General features: G+C 38.6%; 1 protein-coding gene and 1 long non-coding RNA gene across 3 annotated transcripts in view; one reads left to right on the top strand and one right to left on the bottom strand.

The window, feature by feature from the left end:
• Positions 1-539: 539 nt before the first annotated feature.
• The window catches only part of LOC138126020 (ly6/PLAUR domain-containing protein 2-like), a 58,175-nt gene continuing 33,370 nt past the window's right edge, over positions 540-25,344 (bottom strand). The window contains exon 3 of the mRNA XM_069041664.1: positions 540-1,667. Within this exon, the coding sequence (XP_068897765.1) occupies positions 1,555-1,667 (113 nt within the window). The 3' untranslated portion in view covers positions 540-1,554. The remainder of the gene's footprint in view (positions 1,668-25,344) is intronic.
• On the top strand, positions 5,888-24,879 carry LOC138126021 (uncharacterized). Of its 2 annotated transcripts, none has more exons than XR_011157577.1 (3): positions 5,888-6,102; positions 23,739-24,558; positions 24,610-24,879. It is a non-coding gene; the product is annotated as an uncharacterized lncRNA (long non-coding RNA). The 2 variants fall into 2 exon arrangements; XR_011157576.1 differs by lacking the exon at positions 5,888-6,102 and adding an exon at positions 19,209-23,582.

Genomic DNA, 25,344 nt, shown 5'->3' with positions numbered 1-25,344 from the left:
TCATTAGCAGCTCTCCCGCTAATGTTCGCCCAATTAAACCGAATCAATCAACCCCGCCCCGACCCGATTATCCCGTTCGCACTTTAAAACCGCCCCCCGAAAAAAATCGAACCGCTGTCTCGATTGACCGTTCCTTATCGCCGCCAATTTCCTCTTTGGGGGCGACGTTATCTTCGCCCCCACCCCGCAATTAACTCCGCCGACGTCCGACACCCCACCGGTTCGAGAATCCGCAAGCTCTGTGATTTTCAAATAACAACAAAGCGTACAGATTCTAAAACTGGAAGGGCCGATTGCGGAATTACACCGTGTCCCGTTTAAATTTTGATTCCGGGACAAAGGGCCCCGCGCGCCGACGGGAGAGCTGGATTAGGGCGCGCCCGGGGGATGATTTATTTATAACGGCATTTTTGCCGGGGGCGGCATTGTTAGCAACAACTGCAGTGGTTAAGAGCGGGATGAACAGGGCGCACTTAATCGCTCGCCGTTTGTTTTATTGCGCCCTCTCCGAGGGATGGGGGTGGGGACTGAAACGAGACTCGTTTATGATGATTTATTTATAATAACAGTTTCTGTTGTCATTACACAAATCGTTACAGCGTGTTACATCAAGTACCATGTGACATAATTTTTATTTGTACGAAAGCACTTACAAATGGTTATGTTTCTAAATGACCTCGAACGGTTTCATAATTACTTATTATATACAGTGTGTGCTCGTCTGTGCATTTTCTGCCGGCAATTACACAAGCACCCTCTCGGGCAGAACGATTATTAAGACTTAATTAAAATAATCAACAAGTTTTTCGCGTGTGCACGGCTTCCCTTGCATAAATAAAGATTTTCCGGGCCACTTTCAAGGCTTTATGGAATTATTTTGCATGAAATTATTCGTGTTCGGCTGGGAAATTGCGGGGAAAAATCCAATCTGGTCGAGTTGTGTCTCTCGTAAATCCCTAACATTAGAATTTGTGATTCATTTAGAATATATAGATTGTTAATAATTAATTAATAATAAAGCTTACCTATCTGTCTTACATTATAAATTTTTAGATGATTATTTTCCATAATAATTAACGAATATGTAGTAGGTACTTTGCTAAAACCCTAATTTACGATATTACCTCTATCATAATAGTAAAACATCTCAATTGAGTGGTGTGGTGTTTTCGGACCTCCCCGTATCTTCTACCGGGAGGACCGAAAAGTGTGGAATCAGTTGAAAAGTGCTGAGACTGGCCCCGATGCTGTGGAAAAGTTGATGTGTGATATACTAGTACGTCCCTCCGTCCCCTACTCTCTGCCCACGGGGTGGGCCAAATCCGGATCTCGGGATTTCACCGCCCCCGCGGGCACATTTCGGGAGGCCGCCCCCAGCATCCCAGGCCTCGTTTAACATCTCGCGTGTCGTGTGTGTGTGTGTGTGTGTGTGTCGATGAGCCGAAATGGAGAAAAAAACACTTTGATGAACGAGGAAGACTATAGAAAACGATTTAGAATATCATTCAGGAATGTGCTTATCTAGTTGTTTCGTCCTCGAACAATCGACCATTCTCAGTGCATCGCGAGGATCGTCAGCAGCGCCACCATCACCACGGCGGACGTCTTCGTCGGGGCGGCGTTGCAGCCGGGCTCCGCGCAGCAGAAGGTCCTCGTGCCCCAGTCCTCTGCAACAGAAGCAAGGTCAGAAGGGCGCACGTTCGATAAGGGATAAAGCTGCGACGTCGCCCTAATGGGATTGCGAATGGGGGTGTTCAATGAATGTCACTTGAAAACTGTTTGTTCTGGAATTGGCTCGCCCCACATACCGTGAACTTTCTTATGTAGAGTCGTGTGTCTGACTCCGGTGCCAACTTTTAAATTGATATTTCAATCCCTTCTCAACTCGCACTGTTTACAACGTGACGTGATGGATGGATCGCTAAAGTGAAAGGGTGGAGAGGAATTCTTTCGTGCGGTCGGGGATCCCCGGGGCCGATTAAATGGACCCCGATAGACATCCGGACATTTTTGAAGCGAAAACTTCTTTAGGCGCACCACGGGCAGCGGATTAGTTTCATGCGACACGCCAAAATCGTCACGCGACACGCTAAAATCGTCACGCGACACGCTAAAATCGTCACGCTCAAATCGTCATCAGGCTCGGACCTTGAAGTGAAAACTTCTTTAGGCTAATAACTAAAACCAAATCACTTCTTGGCGCTAATCCATAATCACTCTGTATTTTCATCGGCGATCCCCGGGGCCGATTAAATGGACCCCGATAGACATCCGGACATTTTTGAAGTGAAAACTTCTTTAGGCGCACCACACGGGCAGTGAATTAGTTTCATGCGACACGCTAAAATCGTCACGCGACACGCTAAAATCGTCACGCGACACGCTAAAATCGTCACGTTCGAATCGTCGTCAGGCTCTGACCTTGAAGTGAAAACTTCTTTAGGCTAATAGGCTCTGTATTTTCAAAGATTTTTTTGCTCACGAGTCCCCGCTGTCCGCCGCAACCTTGCCGCCCCTTTTAGCGGCGTCATTTTCTCTACGAGCATGTTTACTCTTGCCCTCGTTAAGTTTTTCTGTGATTTTGTCATTCCTTGCGAATTTCCATTTGATCCGCCGTCCCCGGAGAGGTCCCCACGTGCGCGACATATTTCTGAGATAACGGCGGCGGCCCCCGGGCGGACGCACCCTCATTATCGGCGGTACGTCTTTGATCGCGGCGTGCCATTCTTCGAGCGGACCGATTCTCGACGTGCCGTCGCGAATTCTCAAGATTGCGTCGTTCCAGGTGTTAAGCGGGTGATATCGGGTACGTTTCCGGGCGGCGGTGTCCGGGCACGTTTTATCTTATCGTCCGGTCGGTGCGCCGCAACAACAACAGATTCCGGTGGACTTTGACAGGGAGATGTATGGATCGCGTCGGCATTATGAAAATGGGATGTTTGCCTAAAAATGGGCGGGGGTGGAATCCTCCGGGTTTTGTTTATGGACGGCACGTGAGGTAGCGTTCGCTCTTAATATATCATTTAAATAATACAAGGGACGATAAATTATTTTCTTCCGTCGGTATCATCCTTGATAATTGTGTTTTCTGTTCGGAATGGGGCCCGTCATAAATCTGAGTCGGGGGATGGATGGGGCGTAATCGGATTGGAGCGCGGCGGACAAATATTATTGACAAATAAAACAGAGAATGGCTTGCTCGGAGGAGAGTTTTGGATAATTGTTTTAGTTTATTCAATTATCTATAGCTCTGAACTTTGGGAACTTGATTTTCTTCCGACTTGGGGACTTTAATGAGACACTCTAGGTTTTAAAATGGGGAAGCTACACGCGCCCCTGCTACTACTGATAATGCGATTAACTCTGACGAAACACTTAGATTTTTGATGCCAAAGTGTATCGAAGACTTTACAACTTTTCTTCAGGTTTCTTTTATTTTTAGTCCTGAACAAAAATTCAATCAATTTCCACGACCCCCAATTGTGCATTCTTCCCTTAATTGTTTCTCTGCTTAACAGGAAACCACAATTTTTGCAATTCTCTCTTTTTCTCGACACCATTACGAACCCGTTTATTATTGTTTATTTGACATTTGCCGCGACTCTTACAATACCCTCAGTTTGTTTAAAGTTGCCCTTTTGGGGATATTGTCTTGTTTTTCAGTAAACTTTCCTCCGTTTAGAGTTCCTGATTATTTCACGGAGCGAAACCTTCGGTGTTTGATTTTTTGTAAACATCAAATAAAACTCAGTCAAGTTAAATTTCGGATCGTACGTCCCTCGATACCCTCATTTATATGTTACAGAATGGACTAATATAAAGTTTTTAACTATTTCTGGAATTCTTCTTTCGAACTGCAATAACTACCACTAAGGTTACGCCAAGAGAATACAAATATAAAACTAAAATGGCTCTAACTAGACTTAATTTATTAGCGATCTTTTGCTTTTACAATTCTGTAATAGTTATTTACGAAATGAGTGCGAGAAGACATTTTTCGCGCATGAGCATATTATTTGACGAGCGACGAAGGAGCGAGTGCTTCATTTGCGCGAATGTGCCAAATACGAGTTCTCGCATCGAAGTTCGTACAATATTTTTTGAAATGAACATTATGTCTGATTTGTTGTATACCCTTTGTGAATAGGATAGCCAAAGTGTCAATCGAATTAATAGCGCTTTATTTTCACTCTTTCGAAATTTTCATCATCCAAATTGGAGGAATGGCGTTTTGTAAACCAGAGTTTATTATTATCAAGTCAAATTATTTTCAGAATGGTCAAAAAGGCGAATGCTTTTTGGATGATTTTGAGGCACTAGTGCGCGAACGTCGATTTCGCGCACTACTATGCGGTCGCGAAATATCATTTTCAAAAAAATCTTTACTGTTATTTTTAATGCATCGTAGTTGTTTAATGTGAAGTTCTAGATGAAAAATAAAAATGAAAAGTACAGCAAAAGAAAGTAGATAATTTAGAATGCCTTATAAATATGTTATTGGCAAACCACCCCTTTGAATATAGAAATTCTCCGACTTGCTTCAAAAATTTGTAATTTTTTCAATAATGTCTTTTTTTGTTCGACACTGTCAGAATTTGAGAATTTTCTCCTATGTGAACGGATTTTGATAAATGTCACAACTTGTCAAAACGAAACGTCAAGCTAATTTTAAAGGTTTTAAGCGATTTGGAGCCTTTAAGGGGCTCGTCGAACAAAAAAACGTTGTATTCAACTCGTTCGTGTGTAAATTGAGCCTTTTTTGGCACTCGTGGGCCTTTAAAACGCTCGTTTCACTCGCGTTTTAAAATGGCTCACGCGTGCCAAAAAAGGCCCAATTTACACACAAACTCGTCAAATAAACTACTATTGCTTTGTAGTTCGTGCGGTCGCCTAAAAAATTTAATAGTGCACCTCTGCTAAAAAGTGCCTTTTATCCTCGCCTGTTTCCAAGCCTCGGCTACGCCTCGGCCGCCAGAAAACTCAGACTCCTATTGTGCTCGATTTCAGATTTAACAATGTTGCGACAACGTGTTCGTTTCCATTAATAGTGTGACTCTGTCAATGCTGAGAACCATTTCACAAGAATATTACGACCTCAATCCGAATTGACACGATATAAATAGATGTCGGTAAAGTACGCCATTATCTCCTTGTATTCTGCGACTTCGAGAACCTCGTCTCTGTGCCGCACTATATCGATACATCTAATTCTAGTTTCTTTTATCTTATGACTCTTTCATGAATCACTTTGTCTGGTACAGTAAAAGACAAAATGATTACCACTACAAAGTGAAACTGCAGGGTTATTATAAATGTTTTTAACATCGTAGTAGACTGCGACTTTTGTGCAGACGTCTAGATTTGCCGCCTCTCAAATTCTAGATTCACAGCATGAATCTGACGTTTGACATCTCGCGTTTGTCACTTTGCAGTGTGCATTGTTCATCGTGTTTCAAAGTTAAGGCAGCGAAAGAGTTTTTCAAGACTATCTCGTGGACTGCATCCTGCTTCTCAACCTCGTTCTCCTGATCTGGCACCACTCGATTTTCCAATATTTGGACATTTGAAAGACCAAAGCGACAATTTAATGACTACAGAAAGTAATTACACAGTGCTGCAGTAATATTGATCAAACAATGTTGCAAAACAGTTTTGAAAATAATTGAAAAAGAGTAATCAAGTGTCTGGAAAATAACACGAACATTTTCAGTCTTTGTTTGAGAACAATACATTTTTTGTGTCTTGTATTATACTTTTGTCAATTTTTAATACACTTTCAATCGATTGAAAATACGAAATTTGTTGTGGGAGTGATTTTTGGTTTCAATTAGTTGTGACAACTTTGTACAAGCTCCTTGATTTTAGGCAACCAAGTAAACAGACTTGTCAAACGTCAAAATTTGTTTACATTTTCAGAAAGTATCAAATACGGTGTTTTAATCATTCTTATGGAAGATTGAACATTGTGAGATAAGCAAAAGCTTGGTGGCAAGTGTAGGTAAATATTTCAGTTAATACCAGCGTATTTATTGTTCATCGAACGTCGCAAAAGACGTTGAAACCTGGGCAGTATTTTTATACCCTATCAACATTTTCGTGATTGTAAGTACAATTTAGTTGAAAAAATATTTGCTACAGATATAATTACGAAAGCATTTGTTGTGTTTTGGTGTTATTTAAATGATTCACAAAGTAAAAATTACGCAAAAACAATAAATACACAAACTTAACCTCAATTGTAGTGACAATTTTCGCGTCATTAATGGCATTTTACTCAACGCGGCAGTAATTGTAAAGCCTAAACACATCGTTCTACTAAAAAAAAAGAGTGCTAACCAAAAATTTTACTGTTTTTATTAAATTCTGGAGGTATAATTCGTTTTTCCATGAAGCCTTTACTGTGACGTCACGATCAAAAACAATTGCTTTGTGTTCTAGATGGCAATGGTATAGGTGTTGCTCGCAAATTTCCACAGCACACTCCACGTGAGAAACATTTACGGTAACTTTGTAGGCAGTGTTTGTTCTGGCGTTGGTGCGACAAACGTCGCAAAAAATCCCCCGATTGGTTATTTCTACAAGGAAAATCGAATGAGGCGCACCCCACCGGAACAAATTGCCCCCAAATTAACCGAATTGGGTGCAAACACCCGATAAATCAGCCATTATGACGACCACGGGCAAAACACGGCCCGCTTTGTCTCGCAAAAACGCAGTTTCATTTTGCACATCGATAAAACACAGCTGTGCTTTATTTCGGGGGCATTTATTATCCTTATTTTAAGGGACGTACGTGTCGTCTTTCGGGGGTGTCGCTCGCGGGGGGGCGGCATTTGAAAATGTTTTATCGTAGTGGAGAAAATCGATGGTCGCGAATTTACTCACTTCGGTGGAAAAATAAATTTCGGGATAAGAGGACCAGCTTTAACTCCACTCAACAATGGGAAGTTTCGGCGAGGGGAGAATTAAATTCGAACCGAGGCTGATAATAATAAGTAATGGAGAAATGTAATTGGTTCATAAAACCTGCTTAAACGTCTTAATGCGGAACTTGTAAACAAAAGTTGGGGACGGGACAAAGCGTGACTTTGAATAATGGCGGCGGGGGCGTGGGCGGACAGGTGTCTCGTCTCTTGTTTACAATTAAATCGCGGGAAAAAGTTGTTCGACGGGCATTAATCACGGCCAATAAATTCCGGATCAATTGTGCGGTCGTTGCTATTCTTGCAACATTCTTCGGGGCCAATAAAGCAACTTATCGATACAAGAGCACAATAAGGGGCTCGACTCCCGCTAAAACTCCATTAATAAATCTCAACCGGGAGTCGGAGCCGGCCCCAAATAATTTTTTAATACGAGCGACTCGGTTTTTATAATTCCAATATCATTCGTTCTGTTCGGATTGGCCGAGTGGATTTATGGCCCGGGGGTGTACGCACGCTGATTTCATTGTTCTCAACTTTTACTCGGTGGAAACAGTGTTGGACATCATCGGCCACAATTCGGAATTTTCTCGACACAACTGGACCCACTTTTCCTCGCACTCATCAATCTTTGTGACACAATAGGTGCACGATGACTACATTTCTTGTTGCGTTGAATTTTTTTATCAAGAATTTAATACGGGACGTTTTTATCTGTTGTGAGTGAGTTGTCGAGATTGGGATTTTTTGATGTCAAAATGACAACAACCGTACAATGAAGCCGGGATTAATAAATAATGTATCGAGTCTTCGGTCTGGCCGGGTGTGATCTACAACCATTTTTTGTGTGGACGATTTACATAATTTCAAAATTATTCGGTCGATTTATAATTTATAATTCACACATTTTTAGGATGGCAAAATCTAAATCTACAGTACAGTATAGGGTGATTCAAGTTTTATCGCCCGCATGATTAATCCTGTTAAAAAATTAGTAAAAATTACGAAACTTTAGGGCTTCAAACGTGTGCAATCAATTTTCCCGTATCACTTCATTCAGAGCCATTAAATTAAAAAAAATGATTTTGACAAAAAAAAAATTCCGTGCTCGCTCATAATTCACAATTAATTCAAAGAACATATTTATGAAATTAGCATCAAAAGAAAAGGATTAGTTTTTGAATTATTCCAATTTTAACATTAGCAGCGAAAAATGATCACGATTTACAACTGCAGTGTCATAAATAAATACCTCTTTGTTGGGAAACATCTGTTGAGAACTTTTGTAGTAATTCTTTAGTCCCTTAAGGGTACCATAAATAACCCATGTCAACCTCTATTGTTGAAGTGACCGCCCAATTTAATAATAAATCATAACTAAATTTTGCGCTTTAATATCAAATTCCATTTATTTCAAAAACCAGCGATGTTTTCGTGATTTCAATGATACCAAATTTTTCCTGGATGTTTGAAAAGACTCTGAAATATGGAAATCAATGTAGCGGTTATTGAATTAAAACGAAATATTTACTCGTTTCATTAAAAAATTTGAAATTTTTACAGAATGTTCTACAGCGTCACATAATCATTTCTGTATTTTTTGAGAATTTTAAATCGATTAGAAATGTGTGTTTTTGCTCGGGCTGTAAAACTTGAATCACCCTGTACAAGCTCTTGTAAAGGGGTGGTCTTCTGCCATGTGGTTTGTAGTTTCTAACTATCTTCTCTCATTCTCGTTACATGCCAGTTCCATTCTCTTCTGCGACTTCTTACCCAACGTACCACTCTCTCCAATTTCTCTGCTTCTTTTATTTATTTTCATTTTGTTAACAAAATGGTTAACACTTTCAGCATCTGTTGTAACATTGTTTAATAAAATAAACATTACCGTTGTATTTTTTTCTTAATCCCTCGAATCCTTAATTCGCCATTTTCTGTTTTGCAATTGTCATTAAATGTGACGCTTGCCGCGATAGTTCAAAATTAGACATGCGTTGACAGTTCCAGCGCCCACTCTAATTACAAATTTAATGGATCGCACAATAGAAACGTTTAATATAGTCTATTTTTTAATCAAAGAACCACGACCTGTTGATTTAGGTTTGCAAATATAAAATTTTACTAAATGTCCTTGAAGGTGCGCAAACTCGCAGCTAAAATTTTAACGTGTTATTAAAAATGCTTCGCAAAGTAAGACATTTATTAAAGTCTCAAATTAGTTGTTATTAACTTTATTAACATGCTGGGCTACTAATATCTCTATAACCTCAATTTTTATATGATGAGATTTTTCACCCTATGTCAAAAGTGTACAATGTTGTCAGCTCTATTTTGGGTGTAAATTGCGGTGTTGTGGTTCTTTGATTAAAAAATAAACTATATCTAAAGTCCATTCAAAAATCAAAAAACCACCACCTGTTGCTTCAGGTTGGTAAAATTGAAAAAACCCTAGGTAGATATTTTTTCATACAATGTTGGTAACTATAAATTATGACATTTATTTGATTCAAAATAAAATTCAATTGCTTTGAATTTCGTTCATATAGTTTTATTAGCAGCACGTTTCATTTATTTATTGATTCTTATTATTTTTGCTTAAACATGCTCCGAAAAACAAGACACTTAATATACATTTAACCTCAAAATTACAAGTCTCACCAAATTTTACACTAGACAGTGTTGTTGATAGTATTCATTTTGATTGCGACCAGTCCCTAGTAACTTTTCAGTTGCTAGTTTAGTGATAGGGAATTTTAGAAAACACTAAATCCAGTCGCAGTTGGCAGCTCTCGGAGGCGCCATTTTGGCAGAAACGGCTCGCTGACATAACGATTAACGACTGGCGCAAACCTTTTTCGACGTAAACTGTGTGCGCATATCTATAAAATTGAGTTTTGGTACGAAATTTCAGAATTCAAAAAGAAAATGCCACGTCGTCTTCTCAAAGTTGAGGCCAAACGGTTAATATTGACTTGTTTCGACACATTTATTGAAGCCAACGGAAAACAACTCACAAGGATGAACATCGCCAATAAAGTGAACTCTATTTGTGCTGTTTTGTTGTACTTATGTACATTTTGTCTAGTGTTGTAGTTTGATGCCGTCTGCCTAAAAAACATCCCCTAAAAAACATTTTTCTCAAGTTCATGTTTCTTGGTGTCTAATTAGTTTTTATAAAATAGGTAGGTATTTGTGTTGATCAATGCAATTAAAAGGATTACCTTTAGTAATTCCCAGGTATTTTTCACGTTTCTCTTACTGCCAAATGACTCATTACCTTCATTCTTCATTTATATTTTGAGGTTTTGACATTGAATGATCTGTACCTGGTCATAACCCCACTTTTCATTGGAAAGTAAAGATGCCTCAACATTTTGTCTGTTGATGGTATCGATCCCGTTTCCAGTGATCATAACTAAATTCCGATATTTTTTCCCCGTCAGCTGACTCGACTTCGATGTAAACAAGAGCCCGAGTCTCCAAGGTGACCCCTTTTGTGCCTCCAGCGAACAGATTAGTAATAATTGTAACAAACGACAATTCGAAATTGCGTGTTTCGCTTTTGAATCGCTTAGAGTTTCGCGAGAACGAGTGTTCGGGGGGTGGCGTCGAATTAATTACGTTCCGAACAAAAACCGTCCCCATTCCTGTTAATTAATGGAGGCGTCTGAGATATCCTCTTGTGCAGATCCGACAGGAAACGGGGCTCTGCGAGATAAAGATGTGACAATAATAAGACGTAGTTAGGTGAGGCGACAGCGGTTGAACGCAACTTCTGTCTGGGGCTGGTGTCATAATTAAGAGGGCAACTGCAGGTTACTCAGTAATTAATAGAAGGTAATTACGGTCGGGAAGGTGAGACAGAACAATGTTCGCTGATTTACGGCGGTGTACGTGTGGCTTTTGTGCGTGTGCGCGTCCCGGGGCGAGACGTTTGTTGGTAATTTATCGGTGGGACGAATAAGAAAAATCCGGAGGCTCCAGAAGGGGCTCAAGTGACGAACCATTGTGGAACTCTCGGTTTGCATTTATCACGGGAATGTTTACGTATCTATTGTGTCATAATACATCATCGTGATTGATGGTCGCGAGGAAGAACGGACCCAGATGGGACGTCTTCCTCTGGGTTTATTATGTGAGCGCGATCGGCGGCAGGGATTAACACAGACGGAATTTAATTAGTTGGCGGCGGTTTTCTGCGTTCTTCGCTGTCGGGGCTACCGCAGGCGAAGAGGTAGCCGCCGCAGACCGCTGATCCCATCGACTACAACGTGCATCAATAATAAAACGATCCGGGGGAGGATGCTGCAAAATTAAAAGGGTAGTGACTGCCGACGAGATTTACTACTGTTCCGTTAAATACGGGGAGCTTTTTGGGTCTGAACGCAACTCTTTGAACTAACGACGATGGATAGGCAGAAAAGCTCCGAGGCTCAGCTGCTCGAAAAACTAGACGAAATTTAATTTGTGCAGGAGTGGCGCGAAGGATGTTGAAAATATTTCAAAGGGAAAGAAGAAATTATGGTAGATGGACAAGATGAAATCTTGTCTGACGAGTTGGATAAGATGTGAAGATTATGTCTTGTTCTGTTTCATTATTCTGTGACAAAACAAAGTTGTTTTTTAACGGATCGCACTGTAGATTGTTGCATTTTCCATTTCTGGGCACAACGCTGATAAATTCGAAAGAAACATGGATTCGGCGGTTTCTATATTACTTCTGTTTAAGTCCATCCTGGAAAGTTGCAGAATACATATAACAAAAAAATTGTAAACCTTTTAATTTAGTAGAAAGTTGAATAACTTGAAATTTCAAGATGCTTTATAATGATTCTACATCCACACGAGCATTCCGTCTTCTTTTTCCAATGGATTATGCAAGAAATCTTCAACATCATTCTTTTTGTATTTCCCATCGGCCATAGACTCTTTGTGATAAATTTATAAAGACACCAAACAACAAAACCAAAGAAGGATTAACTTCGTTGACAATTGCTTCAGCTTCACTGAATCTAGACCATTGTCATATCCTTGTTGTCTGCTGTCTTGCAAAGAATGTGATGTATCACTAATTCGCAACAATTATCTCTTCCAATTTTTTGTTGCTAACAACAAAACCATTAATTTCCATTTCATGTATCATTTTTTCAAAGAAGTACTGTTTCTACGAACTAGGAGTTTAAATCACAATTTTTTCCAAAGTTGTTGTTTTTCCATTCTTCTTTCGAAAGAACTGAACGAGATCGCGACATGTCAAATGTTCGTCCAAGCAGTCCACTCTTTAGAAATTTGGTCACCATTGTTGTATTTATTTGGAAAGCAAAAATGATTTCAGGAAAGATCTTCTTCCATCATTGGGAAAATTCCTTGAGTTCTTGCCAGAAGTTTTTCAAAGATTCAAAGAAGCACGTTTTATTATTCCTTAATCGAATCTTCCAATCCGCTGCAAAAACTATCTTCACAATTTTCTTGTGTGGTTTTGGTTTCAGAAGCAATAACTTCATCTTCGATCGTTCAAATCGATCGTCGGAAAGAATGCTTCGAGAATGTTTTCCTTGTCTTACATCTGTTGTCATGTTAAAATTGTCAGCGTGATCATTTTTTCCGATACTGATGATTCACCAAAATAAGTTCTTGCTTTCTCCCTAACGTCTAGTCCAAGCAAAGCTCCGCAATCCTTCTCGTTCTCTTTCACTCTTCTGCTTCATTCTTTACCTTCCGAAATCCAGATTTACGTCTACAGGGTGTTTCTGAAATATGTGTGTTAATTTTAACCAGTGGAAGAACGCGTCAAATCATGGAACTTTTCTATATAACATTTTTACGAAAAAGCAATACAAATTGATTTAAAATTTGGAATAAATTAACCATCAAAGTGTATGCCTATTGGTAAGGGCGAAAATTTTCTGTTGTGATAGAAACAGAGCTTTGTTAAAAAGTTCCATTGTTATATAAAAAAATAAATAATCAAAATTTAGATTCTCATAGTTACAAAAAATAGAAACTAGTTAATCACACCAAACGACCCGTTTGGTAAAAATTGTGGAGCAAAAATCTTGGAATACTTTTAACGAATTTTACAAAATGTTATAGAGAAAAGTTTCATAAATTGGCGAGTTCTTTCACTGGTTAAAATTAACACACGTATTTCAGAAACAGCCTGTATATTTACCCATTTCCCTTATTGGGTGTGGTAACGGCCACTGTGACGTAGCTTATGGCCATTGACGACGACCACTTCTTCGTCTGCACGAACTTCTTCAGCCTCGGGTCATTGTCGATCGACTTCTTCGCGACCTTGAGGTCACCTTACGAAGAGATGCGGATGGACATGCCATCGAACTGTCACAGAACCCCGCCTGCTATACTACTCTAATGTTACACTTTCGTAAATTTTGCTGTCAGAATTTGAGGTTAGAAATAGCTACTTGTCAAAAATTTGCAACGAGTGTTTACAGTTTTGAAATGGAAGTTTCCTTTGATATCAGAAGCTTTCAACTTTCAGATTGGAAAAGCTGCAGACACTAACTAAATTGCTGAATTTGTTGGGTTATTTTGCGTGTTGATGTAGATTTGAGGTTAGATTCGTCTGTCAAAGCTCCTTGACGTCAAGCGAGATTTGTGTTGATGCTCGCGCCTGGGCCTTGAACAATTGCAGGAAATCCTTCGGAAAAAATCCGGAGGAAACCCCAGCCGAGTCGACGGCCTGTCTGAAATCGTTTTCCACACGCTCGTCGGAGCAACTGTATATTACAGCGTGTTTTTCTATTTTATTATTAAAAATATCAAGTTCAACAAATTTTATATCAATGAATTAAAAGTTATTGAATACAGAAAATTTAAACATATTTAAGCATATTTTGAGAAATATCAACAAAAGCATTCGTAAAGTCGGAAATAGTCTTCCCTTCAAATTGAATTGAAGATTGATGCTTAGTGATGGAAAGGCAGAACAACTAAACACATAAAACTAGAATAAAGAATCAAGTTAAAAAACAGATCTCCAAGTTGCCTAACATCAACACCAAGGACATTCGAACAAAACGGGGACAAACTTAATTAGGAGAATTTTTCGCAGTTCTGTAATGAATTAATTTTTTATATGTTTTGTTGTCACTAATGAAAATGTGTCCTGTTTTCCTCTTTCCAGGGCATTTCATTGATTCATTCGGGTTTGCCATTTCTCTAATTAAGTCGATTTAAAAATATTTGTAGCAACAGCGATCTGAAAAATCTTTCTCTCTGTGTAAACTTGATTTTTTTAATAATTCTTGGTAAAAAAAGTGCAATAATCTGCATTGCAGCCAGGAGACTGTCGACTAAATTTTAATCAAGAGATTCTTCTAACAATTTTGCAGTTTTCGTGGTTCGATTCTACCTTCGCGATGATTTGTTCTCGATTCCACCAATCATTGTTACTAAATATTAAGAAAATCTTTCTCTTTATACAAGTAAAGTAGATGTTTTTTAATCAATATCTTGCGTTTCGCATGCGAAATAAGGTACTTTATTTTACAGTTTAGTGAATTTTATTTCACACTTTAGTACACTTGCGTTTAATGAAATTCTCCTTAATTTGCTAGAGAAATAAAGAAAACACAAAATAAATTTCTCTCGCTTGTGTGCGTAAACTTCGCCCGCGTGTAAAAAACAGTGCTTTACACACACGTTGCCTAAATAACAATTCCCATTTTATCGGGTAATTTCTAATCAGATTTTCATTTCTCCAGTCTTGTGTAAATCCGTAGCTTATTTTTTACAATACATTTGATTCGTCCCTCATCCCTCTCCTTTGAAAATACATTTGGTTGGTAAAAACGCATTACTCGTACTCGAATACCTAGAAAATATTTCCTTCTGAATTCGTTTACCTTCGATTAAACTTGAATGTTACAAAGCAACAGATTTATACCCACATTTGGAGGGATCTTGGGTAGCCCTTTGATGTTTAGGGACCCCAATTACTAATTAAAAGTCATTGTAATCGCCGGAATGTGGGTAACACAAACTTGTATTTGAATTATAACAAAATTACTGGAGAAAAAATATTTCTTTTCGAAACATTACGAAGCAACAAAAATTTCCAATTCCTGCAAAACTGGGACAAATTCTTCCATCTCCAATCATGCTGCTAACTTCTTCAGACAACAAACAACAGCGCCAAATTTTTTGTAAATTGAATATGAAGGAATACTCTAACTGCTACTGGAAACCCCATCAAAATACGTTCGGTAGTTTTTTAGTTATAAGTGTTCAAGGCATGCATACTTAGATACAAGTTTTAATTCAAAACCCAAACATTCCCTTGATTTCTCTCACCCTATTGCACTTATTACACAAATGTATTAACAAATCGCTTGTTTTTCCAGTTGATAACTGATTTATAAGAAGCCTCCCCCGAGCCGTGTGCGATAAATCTCAGATTTTCGTCGAATCGGTATCGCTTCCCGCCCCTCTTTAACTAATCGTCTGAATTTTTATCGCCGGCGGCGCGATGATCCCCGCCCCCGATCCTCCACTGTACACATCTGCAACCCCTTTATTCCCGGCTAATCTGGCGCAGTTAATTATGATCTGTTGATGTTGCCGAAAGTTACCCTCGTTAGGCCGTCTGTTGTTCCATCTAAAAGCCGCAACACGGCGGATGTTCTGAAGAATCACCGCGCGGTTCCTGTTTTTCCTGTCGCACAACCACCGCCAAACTTGCGCAATATCTCAGGCGGCGGCCACTGAAGACATTTGATAAATAGTGCGCGAGCCCGGCAAAAAAATTTATGAACGCTATAAACCCCCCTGAAATATTATAATAACGAAAACATCTTACAAGACATTCGTTATGAAGAGTGACGTCTAGTCGCGCCGCATCTTAAGGGGCGCTCCGGGCCGGAAGCGATCCCCTCACGAAAATATTCGAATTGAATCAGTCGATTCGGAGTCCGCCGCCCCTCGGCGGCTAATTGCGATTTTTCAGGCGAGCGATGAAGACAACGTGGAGGCGATGGGATCGCTGGAGCGTGGAAACCCAAGAATTTTAACCCCGATTAAGCTCGCACCAAAGGAAAACAACCAGAAGCTCAAAAGCATCCGTCGCGTCGACGGAATTTAAATTTTTTCTTGTTCTGTGACGATTTGGGGTTGCTCAGCCTACAACTATGAATCCGTTGTTATTTCCGCAAATCCTCGATAATAAATAAATCTTCGCTCCTATTGTGGCAAAGAAGTGACATGTGAAGGTAAATGTGACAGGAATGTCGTCGGAACTAAAAAAAGGAAAATAACCACTTCAGAAAGGATGTTAGAACGAAGGAGACCTTATTATCCTCCAACTATTATGCCGGTGATTTTCAAACAAAGGAAATTAATGCTGGAGAAAGTCGGAGTGACGGATAAATAATAGACGCTCTTATTTCTGTTACTTTCGGAACGACTAAAGAGCTACGGTAAGATGTGTACTTAAAACACTCTGGATGGAAGTCAGAAGGAAGTAATAATTGATGATAACGTCATTTCGTCCAGAGACATACAAGAGTCGAGAGTTGAAAAATCTAGTTTATAAATGATGAGTGTTGGCCTAGTGGAGCCATAATAAAGAGACACAACTTTTCCAAATAAAATTTTTAGCAGATTCAGCAAGGACACCAGCTTGGAACGTGTAAAATATTTAAAAAATTTGATAAAATGATAAGGAATAGGGTAACGACACATTTTTTATTTAATACGTGTCGGGGAGTGAAAACATTTACAGAAATAGACAAGAGATGATCGATCTTTGACTAACACGGAAATAATTTTATCTGGCGGTTAATAAAAAATTGAATAAACTGAAAAGTAGTGAAACCGAGAGATTGATCATTCCGTAGTAAAATGGTTTCAGAAAATGATGGATGCGTCAGCAAATAATGCAAAAGCACGTCAATTATTTGTCTGTTGTTTAGTGAGCCAGACAAAAGTTAAAAATGATGTTAAAATTCGTTACGTCAAAGTGAATGAAAGAAATTATCCATAATCGAAAGAATTTACAAGTCTATGGTAAGAAATTTCGCGCGTTGAAATAAAATCCTGGGCTGGGAAGGCGTTGGAAACCGTCAATTGTTGTGCTTTTTTTTAAAGCGTAGATTAATTGGAGCATGTTGACAGCTAACCTAAAATTTAGAGCCAAAAAATCTTTCTTTTTTTTTTCTTTCCTTGCAATGTGTTACATTAAAAATAGAATAACGTAACGATTCCTATTCTCGAAGCAAATATCTAAAGGCACCCTTTGCTGAAAACAAACATATTCAATTATATCCAGATTAAACATAAACAAATGTCATTCGTGTCAAACGGCGAGAAATTTAAACATTCCACTGTGTTAAACGGTTTGATTTTTCCAACGCCTACTCGGCCCAGGATTTCATTGGACGCGCGATAATTTGAAAAAGAAGTAAGTCATACTTTGTATCAATGATGGACGAGCAGAAACATGTTATACAGGGTGATTTTAGAAGTTGTGCAGATATTTTAACCTGTGATAGAACCTCACAAAACGTAACGATTGAGCCAATAGTGTATTTTACAAATGTTGATATTTTTCGAGAAAAAGGGGTTAAAAGTTGTTCAAAAAAGTTTGGGAGCCACTGAATTTTATGAAAAAATGTGTCAAAAAAATCAAAGTAGACTTGTTTATCGTCATTTAATTCAAAATTAAGTCACTTTGACAAGAACCTCAATCATGACCTCAATTTAAATCACAAATAAACCGATACTGTTTTGATCTGTGGCGAAACCCGTGGATATTCAGAGCTAGCACGGCGAATCTACGGAGAAAGATCACCTTAAATGCATGAACCTTTGTAAACGTTGTGCAGCATCTTGGCGATTTCGGGCGTTTCGAAATGCATAGCGCGATCTTAGCCCTGTCAACGAGAAGCTCGCGTTTTAGCAATTTAGCAAAATAAAAATAATAAAATAAAAAATGCATGTCTTTTTTGTCTGATACAAATAAAATTAAAAAAGAATGTTCTATAGATTTGTCTCTGAAAAAAATGAACAAGCGGGGATGCCTGCTTCAAATTCTTGTCTTTAAAAAATTCATTTATAAAATAAACCCACTTATTGCGGAATCAGGCGATTCAAAATCAAAGAAATTCCTTTTCGAGAAGATTTCACTTGCCATTCAACGTGGAAACGCTGCAAGCATTCGAGGCACTTTTCCAGATTCCGGATTATTATCGGAAATTTTTGTAATGTTAAACAAAAATATTATGCATTACCTAATACAGAGTCATTATAAATTATTGTCCCATCGCAGTAGGCGTTGATGGTAGTTGAATGTGCCGCAAGCCAGCCTCATTACATGAGTGAGACTAGTATTGGCGATAGGTGGCGCCACTGGCGGTAGTGGAAATCTGTCTACTAGTTTGTCTAACGTTGCGAGGCTGTCGGCACATCCAAAATTTGTGGTGGTTTTCAACGCCAACTGCGATGGGACAATCGTTTATGATGATCCTGTAGATTTTTTCTTCATATTTATAAAATGCAAACATTTGTGCAGATTTGGTCGTGTTAAGAAAAAGTTACTGTATTTTTCTCTATCTTGTTTTTACGAGTATGTACAGTTTCTTGTAATTGGGCGTAAAGTTCTTAAAAAAATGCACTAATCTTAATGAATAAAAGTGTAATGAATATTTTCTAATAAATAAATATCGCGCGTTCAAATAAAATCCTGGGCTGAGTAGGCGTTGGAAAAATTAAACCATTTAGAACATATAAAGTTTGAATTTCCCGCCGTTTGACAGGAATGACATTTGTTTATGTTTAATCGGGACATAATTGAACATGTTTGTTTCCAGCAGAGAGTGCTCTTAGATATTTGCTTCGAGAATAGGAATCGTTAAGTTAATCTATTTTTCTTTATATGTACCATACTGTTATTAGGATTTATCAGTACTCAATGCTTGATTGATATGACACCTATAACAGACTAGGCCGTTATTCAAAATTATAGGCCGTTATTCAAAATTATCAGACCGAGGCCGTTATTTTTGCTGCCATTGCTACGGTTATGGCACAAATGACAACTAAATTTAATTTTTGAAGTAAAGAGAAATGTCAGTCTTACAAATAAATCATCGCTAAATGTTAAGTATTATTGGTATAAAGAAAACTATAAAACAACATACGGCCGATATGGATATAACAGACTCGGTTGATTATAAAATCTCGGCTCCGCCTCGATTTTACAATATCTCAACCTCATCTGTTATATAACCCATATCGGCCTAATACCGTTATATACTATTTTGTAAAACATTGCAAAGAAAGAAAAAAAGAAAGATTTTTTGGCTCTACATTTTAGATTAGCTGTCAACATGCCCCATTTAATCTAAGCTTTAAAAAAGCACAACAATTGACGGTTTCCAAGGCCTTCCCAGCCCAGGATTTCATTTGAACGCGCGATACAATGTGTTTTGCGTTATTCAAAGGAAAAATATTAATTTCAATCGGTATTTTATTAAAACTTTCTATCCGAAGTTTGCGGTGGAAATAGAATGAGACATTGATGCTCCCACTTTATATAATTTGTTGCTCCATAAACTTCAAGTATTATAATGATAACAATCAAATTTATAATTCTTTCTTACCGAGCCGAATACAAACGAACAATAAGAAAGTTGAAACCCTTTATCCGCCATTTCTGAACGTCAAACTTTAAAATGAATGCAGACAAGCCCAAGTTTTACTATTCTTTAATTCAGTACATGCAGACAAGTTTGTCGTTAGCAATAGTTCGTTTTTCGCTGTTTTACATTTTTTGGTATTCATTTTACCAGCGCGAAGCTCCGTCCAGACAAGACCCGTCATATTTTAAATCAAACCCCCTTATCTCCTCGATTCTCGTTTTCCACAGCTCCCGCCTAATCTCGATAATAAAGATAACCCTTGTCGCGCTTTTTTATTTTTCCGCCACCGCCCCCGGATAAGCACTTTCGCGGCAATTAAGCTGGGACGGGCGCCATCCCCTTCGCCGCATGCACGAGATCCTCGTGTTCTATTGTCGCATTAAAATGTACATTGTCTGGGGCATGTGGCGGTGGCGCGAGCTGTCTATGTCACCATTGATAACGATTCGCGTCTTTGTTCCTCGTCGACCTTTCAACCCTGAAACAACAGCGATACATAATTCACGAAACGCACCGTCCTCCAAAGAGAATGCCAGATACGAGCACGCGGAATTTTTCGCCGTGATTTATGGGGGGCGGCGGCGGATTCTTTCGATTCGGCACTCGACCCGCGGCGGTTTGCTTAGCGCTGGTCAAGGAGTCTTCGCCCCGGCTAAACCAACATCCGCCCGGGGCGAAATTAACCGAGGAGATTTGATAAAAGCCCGGTCAGATCTTGCCGGAATTGAAATTCATTCGCGCTGACACATAAAATAACATTAAAGATAATTGGAGGGGCTGGACCGCATCCACGACTGAGTGGAGGACGTCTGAGTGGTGGCCTCACCCGACTGGATTTCGTGATCCCGGGTCGAAACCGAAAAACCCAAGTTCGGTTCAGAGGAGGACTTCCATTAGGACGCGCCAGATTTAAATGGAAGCCGAAAGCCACAGTCAAGACTGGTTTTTGTCGCTCCTTTTTGAGTGCTTCGCGGGAATCTGTAATTAGCTCGCAAAAATAGAAAGGAACACATCACTTCACACGTGCGGAATCAGGAAAAGGAAAATGTGGAAAGTTTTGGTGCAATCGGCGGCTGGAGTATCCCAAGGTTCACTCCTGGTTCCAAAGCTATTTTTAACCTACATATTCTTTGTCATTTATTTTAGCAAATTTAATTTTATACATCATCAAGAAAGTTTAAACGTGATAAGGTCACAACGCTATCAAAGTGTGTTAAATATTAAAAACATTAAGAAGTAAGATTACGTGCAAATATGAAATAAAAAGTATTTTTATATAAAGTGTCTATAAAAGAATGTAGGCATACCAAGACTCCTGTGGAATTCGAATATATTTGATTTTTGCCGCTCTGTAGCATATTGTGGAACCAAAGAAAAGCAGAGGTTATGTAATTCCATTAATGACAGATTAATAAAAACTGTAATTAGAACGTAGAAAAAGTGAAGAAAATCACAAGCGCAACAAAACAACTCACAATTGACGCTAAGATTTAATAATTTGACATTTGACAGTTGACATTTGATTTGACGGCTTCAACACAATAAAATTATAGAGCCTCACAATTCCAAGGGACTCTTGATGTACGTTCCTTTATAGACACTTTGTATAAAACGTAACTGTACCGAATTAAGTCGTGAAAATGTAATTGCAGTAATTCTCGCACATACAAGAATTGGTTGATTGTCACTGTTACAACTTTAGATCAATAAACTCTACTTTAGGATGCCGTCTAAGCACCACGTAGCGTAGCAGCCGCTTGGAAAGCTTGCTAGAGAAATTCTCCGAGTTGCTTCACCGTTTTCATTACTACTCCTCACAAAGTGGTACAATTATTTTAACTGAAAATAGAGCTGAAGAAACACTCCAACTATTAGCGAAGTACCATCGAAATATGTTCAGTAGTTTTTAAATTACAAGTGTTCAAGTCATACATACAAATATTTTGCGTCCTTGTTTATCATTTTTCAAAGTGTAAATTACCGCAAGAATGACTTGGGGGAGCTACAGGAAAAAATTGCACTTTGCTGCCCTAACACTGAGCAATTAAGTACCTGGGGCATAACAGTAAACATTTTCACTATTTTCTGAGAGAATAACATATTTGCTTTTGTGAATGAGTACAATGTGATCAAAAAGAAAACAAATCAGAGCAGGCGTTGCAAATTATCGGTCATGTCGTAGCGGAATTCTATGCAAATAAGCGTTCAATGCATACTACTTTATAATAAATCGTCCCTCATGAATTATAAACGTTGGAATTTAATTGAGAATTTGTTATTATTATCAGATCATAGTGGAACTTTATAGAATAAGCAAGAGCAATGGGTAATTTCGCAGCCACTAGTAAGCAGATTTTTCGTTGAAATGTCAAAGAAACGTCAACGATGTGTTGTTGTTAACCTAGAAAACAATTTTTCTATTTCGGTAAAGTTTACAGACGTTTACTGCAATTGTAAGCAACAATGATTGAAAATTTATTGACAGTTTGACATGCACACGGGATATTTGGTAGACTATTTCCTGTAAAAAAAGGCATGGATGAATATTTAACTGAATCAGATCCTGCCAAATTTGAATTTCAGCCAATAACGTGCAGCCGGCATCGAATATTCATGCACCAGTCCAATATTCCACAATTGCACTAGTGCATTAATTACCGTTGTCATTGTGTGACATTGAAATCGGGCCAGAAATGGGATTGGATGAATTTTTTCGAAGAAAACAGCCTCTCGTCTATCTGTAAAACTTCGTTTCCTTTGAACTCCATCATTTCTGTGATTAGGTCTGCGTGTGTGGCAATCTGGCCAGCGTCCAATCCGCCGCCACCTGATTTATGAAAAGTGTTTATCCGTAGCCGCGGTCACGCCGTATCGATTCGCCGCCCCTGCGACATTTTGACAATATTGAAAAAAAAAACCGGTGCAAAGCAACACCGATAACATCTTCCGATTCGTTCGCAAACATCTCCCTTCAGCTGCTAAAAGTACGAAGTTGGCAACTCTCCCGCTCCGGGACCGAGATAAGGTCCTCGATTGCATTAATTCCCCATTCGCCCCCAGAAAGAGAAACAAGTCGGGGGAGGTGAAGCCGCGTCCACGGTATCGCGGCGCGGATTAATCATCGTATCAAAAAGCCCGTCACGTAAACGTTGCCCACCTGATTCCCCTCAGTGGGTTATTAGGAGTGGAGCCCCTCGATAAATTCAACTGGAGTCGCATTATTCAACGTCAAATCTGGCCGCCTCCACAAATGAGATCGGACGAAATCATCGCCGAGGGAGGGCACCTTCATCACCGAACTTTATTTAGGTGCATTAATTAAGTCGCACTTCATTCATCAAACATTGACGGACGTTCGGATTTTCAACGATCTCGCCGGTTAAGTGACGAACCGGAAGGATTAAGTGGGAAATTTTAGACAGAAAAGAGAAAGAAAAGCGAGGTTAATTGTTTCCTCCAGAAGAGATCAACAAAGACGCAATTGCAGCTGTTCTTCTCTATTGTCTTACAAAGTGTGTTTGTTTTAAAAATTGAATTAAGGCGTAAAGTGCACCTGCTTTGACAGGCATCTGTAACGTCGTGAACTTTGACAGCAATTAAACTTTTCCAATTATAGTTCGATCAATAATTATGATGCTAGAACTCTCGTCAACCATATTATAAAAAGTAAAAAAATCTTTTTTGCAACATGTGTATAAAGCATTACTTTTAGAAGTAGGAAGTTTACATGCATCAGCCCAGCGAGTGTTGGAATTCCACGGGTAAAAAAGTGCTTGCAAAATAAAATGATTGCGAACAAAATTATGTATTAATCAAACCTCAAAATATGAATCAGGTGGCTTGAATTTTCTACTATTTACCAAAAGTATAAAACTGTCACCATGTTAAAATGTGAACATTTGTACTTCTGTTACAATTATTTCACATACAACGATGAAAGTGAAACACTGCCAAGAATTCCACAAAGAATTTATTTTCTTCGATACCTCCCTAGAAAGTGAGTCTGTATCCATAGCTACCAGTGGGTGAAGGTTCCTCTTTCGTTCATTTCACTTTCGCTCATCGTTTTTCGCCCACTGTCTTTCACTCACTGGTTTTCACTCACTCGTAAATTTTTCCAATTTTTTCTGACAACGTAATTTTGATTTTTTAGGCAACATTGGGACCTCGCGGCATTTGCCTCTTCCAGGACATCATCAAGAACAGATAACTCTTCATCATCCATTTCCACAATTTCCACAACGTACACACAACCACTTATTGCAGAATTTTGTTTATTTTCTATTTTATTTTTTCTATAACAACAAATTCGTCCAAAAATGTTATTTATTTTTATTTATAACTAGCTTTTACCCGCGGCTTCGCCCGCAAATTTCAGAATGTTTCAATAGTTATTTGTGCAACGAGATAGGAAAAGTGACTTTTTTCCGTACGAGATGCGGGATTTTTAATCGAGACGTAGTCGAGATTAAAAACGCGTCGAGTACGGAAAAAAACACTTTTCCTTCGTGTTGCACACATAATTTTTTCTAATGAGGTAGAGAAAACCCTTACCTCTTGAGGATTTATTGAAAATTTTGGATACAAAATTCGAAAAATCGAGTAGCTCATTTTGGTCGTTATGGAATCAATGTAAACACAAATTTTCACATTAGAAAAATTTGCGAGTTCGTTTAGTTGTGAGTGTATTTGCGATTAAAAATGTCCGAAGATGCTGAATTTGTTAGCTGGGACGTAGAAGAATCAGTAGCATTAGCAGTCAATGAGTTATTACCCGTGAAATCGCGGAAAAAATATGATAAAGCTTACCAACAATTTGAGGATTGGTGCCGTGAAAAGCGAATGCGTGATATTACTGAAGAAGTTCTACTGGCCTATTTTGAGCAAAAATCAAGAAAACTCAAAGGCTCGACATTATGGAGATAGAAAAGTTCCTAAGGGAAGCGGATAATGGCACTTATTTAATGATGAAGGTAAAGGTGACTTTTATGTAATTCAAAAAATAACTGTTTTACTCTTTAAAGGTGATGTTGATAATCGGGATCAGTGGGGCATGCCGTCGCGAGGAATTGACTTTTCTTGACGTGAAGAACATTACAGACAAGGGGTCTTATATCATTATCCAGATTCCAGACACTAAAACAAACGTCAGGCGAGAATTTACAATATCACCAGGCAATTTTGAAGGTTTGGATTTATTAGAAATATTCAGGACATACTTTGTTACTTTGTTTGTTAAAAGAATGCAATAATGTTGTAGTGCATATTTATAATAAATAATATAATTGCTGGTTTTCATTTGTTTAACTTTTCCTAACCGAAATGACTGTGGAAATGTAACAATTTTCGATTCCAACTCGAAAAAACTGTCTTTTTTCTTAACAGGGTTGAAAATGGTAGTAGGAGTTGGTTTTTGTAAAATTAAAGTAGACAGTAATTTTCTTCTTGTTTTGAAGATCAAGTGCACAAAATTTCATCAAGATCGGAGTAAAACTGTAGATTTGCATACAAAATATACAAACAGACAGCTTTCGTTCACTTGAATTGCCTCGTCCACTTAGTTCCACTTCGTGAACGAATACGCAATTCGCGTGAACGAAAGCTTTGCCTTCCTTACTCTCACTGTAAATAACTATTGTATTTCCTCTATTTGTTTAGCAATGTCCACTTTATACGTTGCATATTGATTGAAAAACAAGTAATTTCTTCGACGGTGGTGCAAAACATTATTTATGCAAGTAATTTAAATGTTGTATAAT

The sequence above is a fragment of the Tenebrio molitor genome, chromosome 3, assembly GCF_963966145.1.
Source record: "Tenebrio molitor chromosome 3, icTenMoli1.1, whole genome shotgun sequence".
Lineage (NCBI taxonomy): Eukaryota > Metazoa > Arthropoda > Insecta > Coleoptera > Tenebrionidae > Tenebrio > Tenebrio molitor.
Note: the sequence above shows the minus strand (reverse complement) of the source record. Positions and strands in the feature narration are given on the sequence as shown.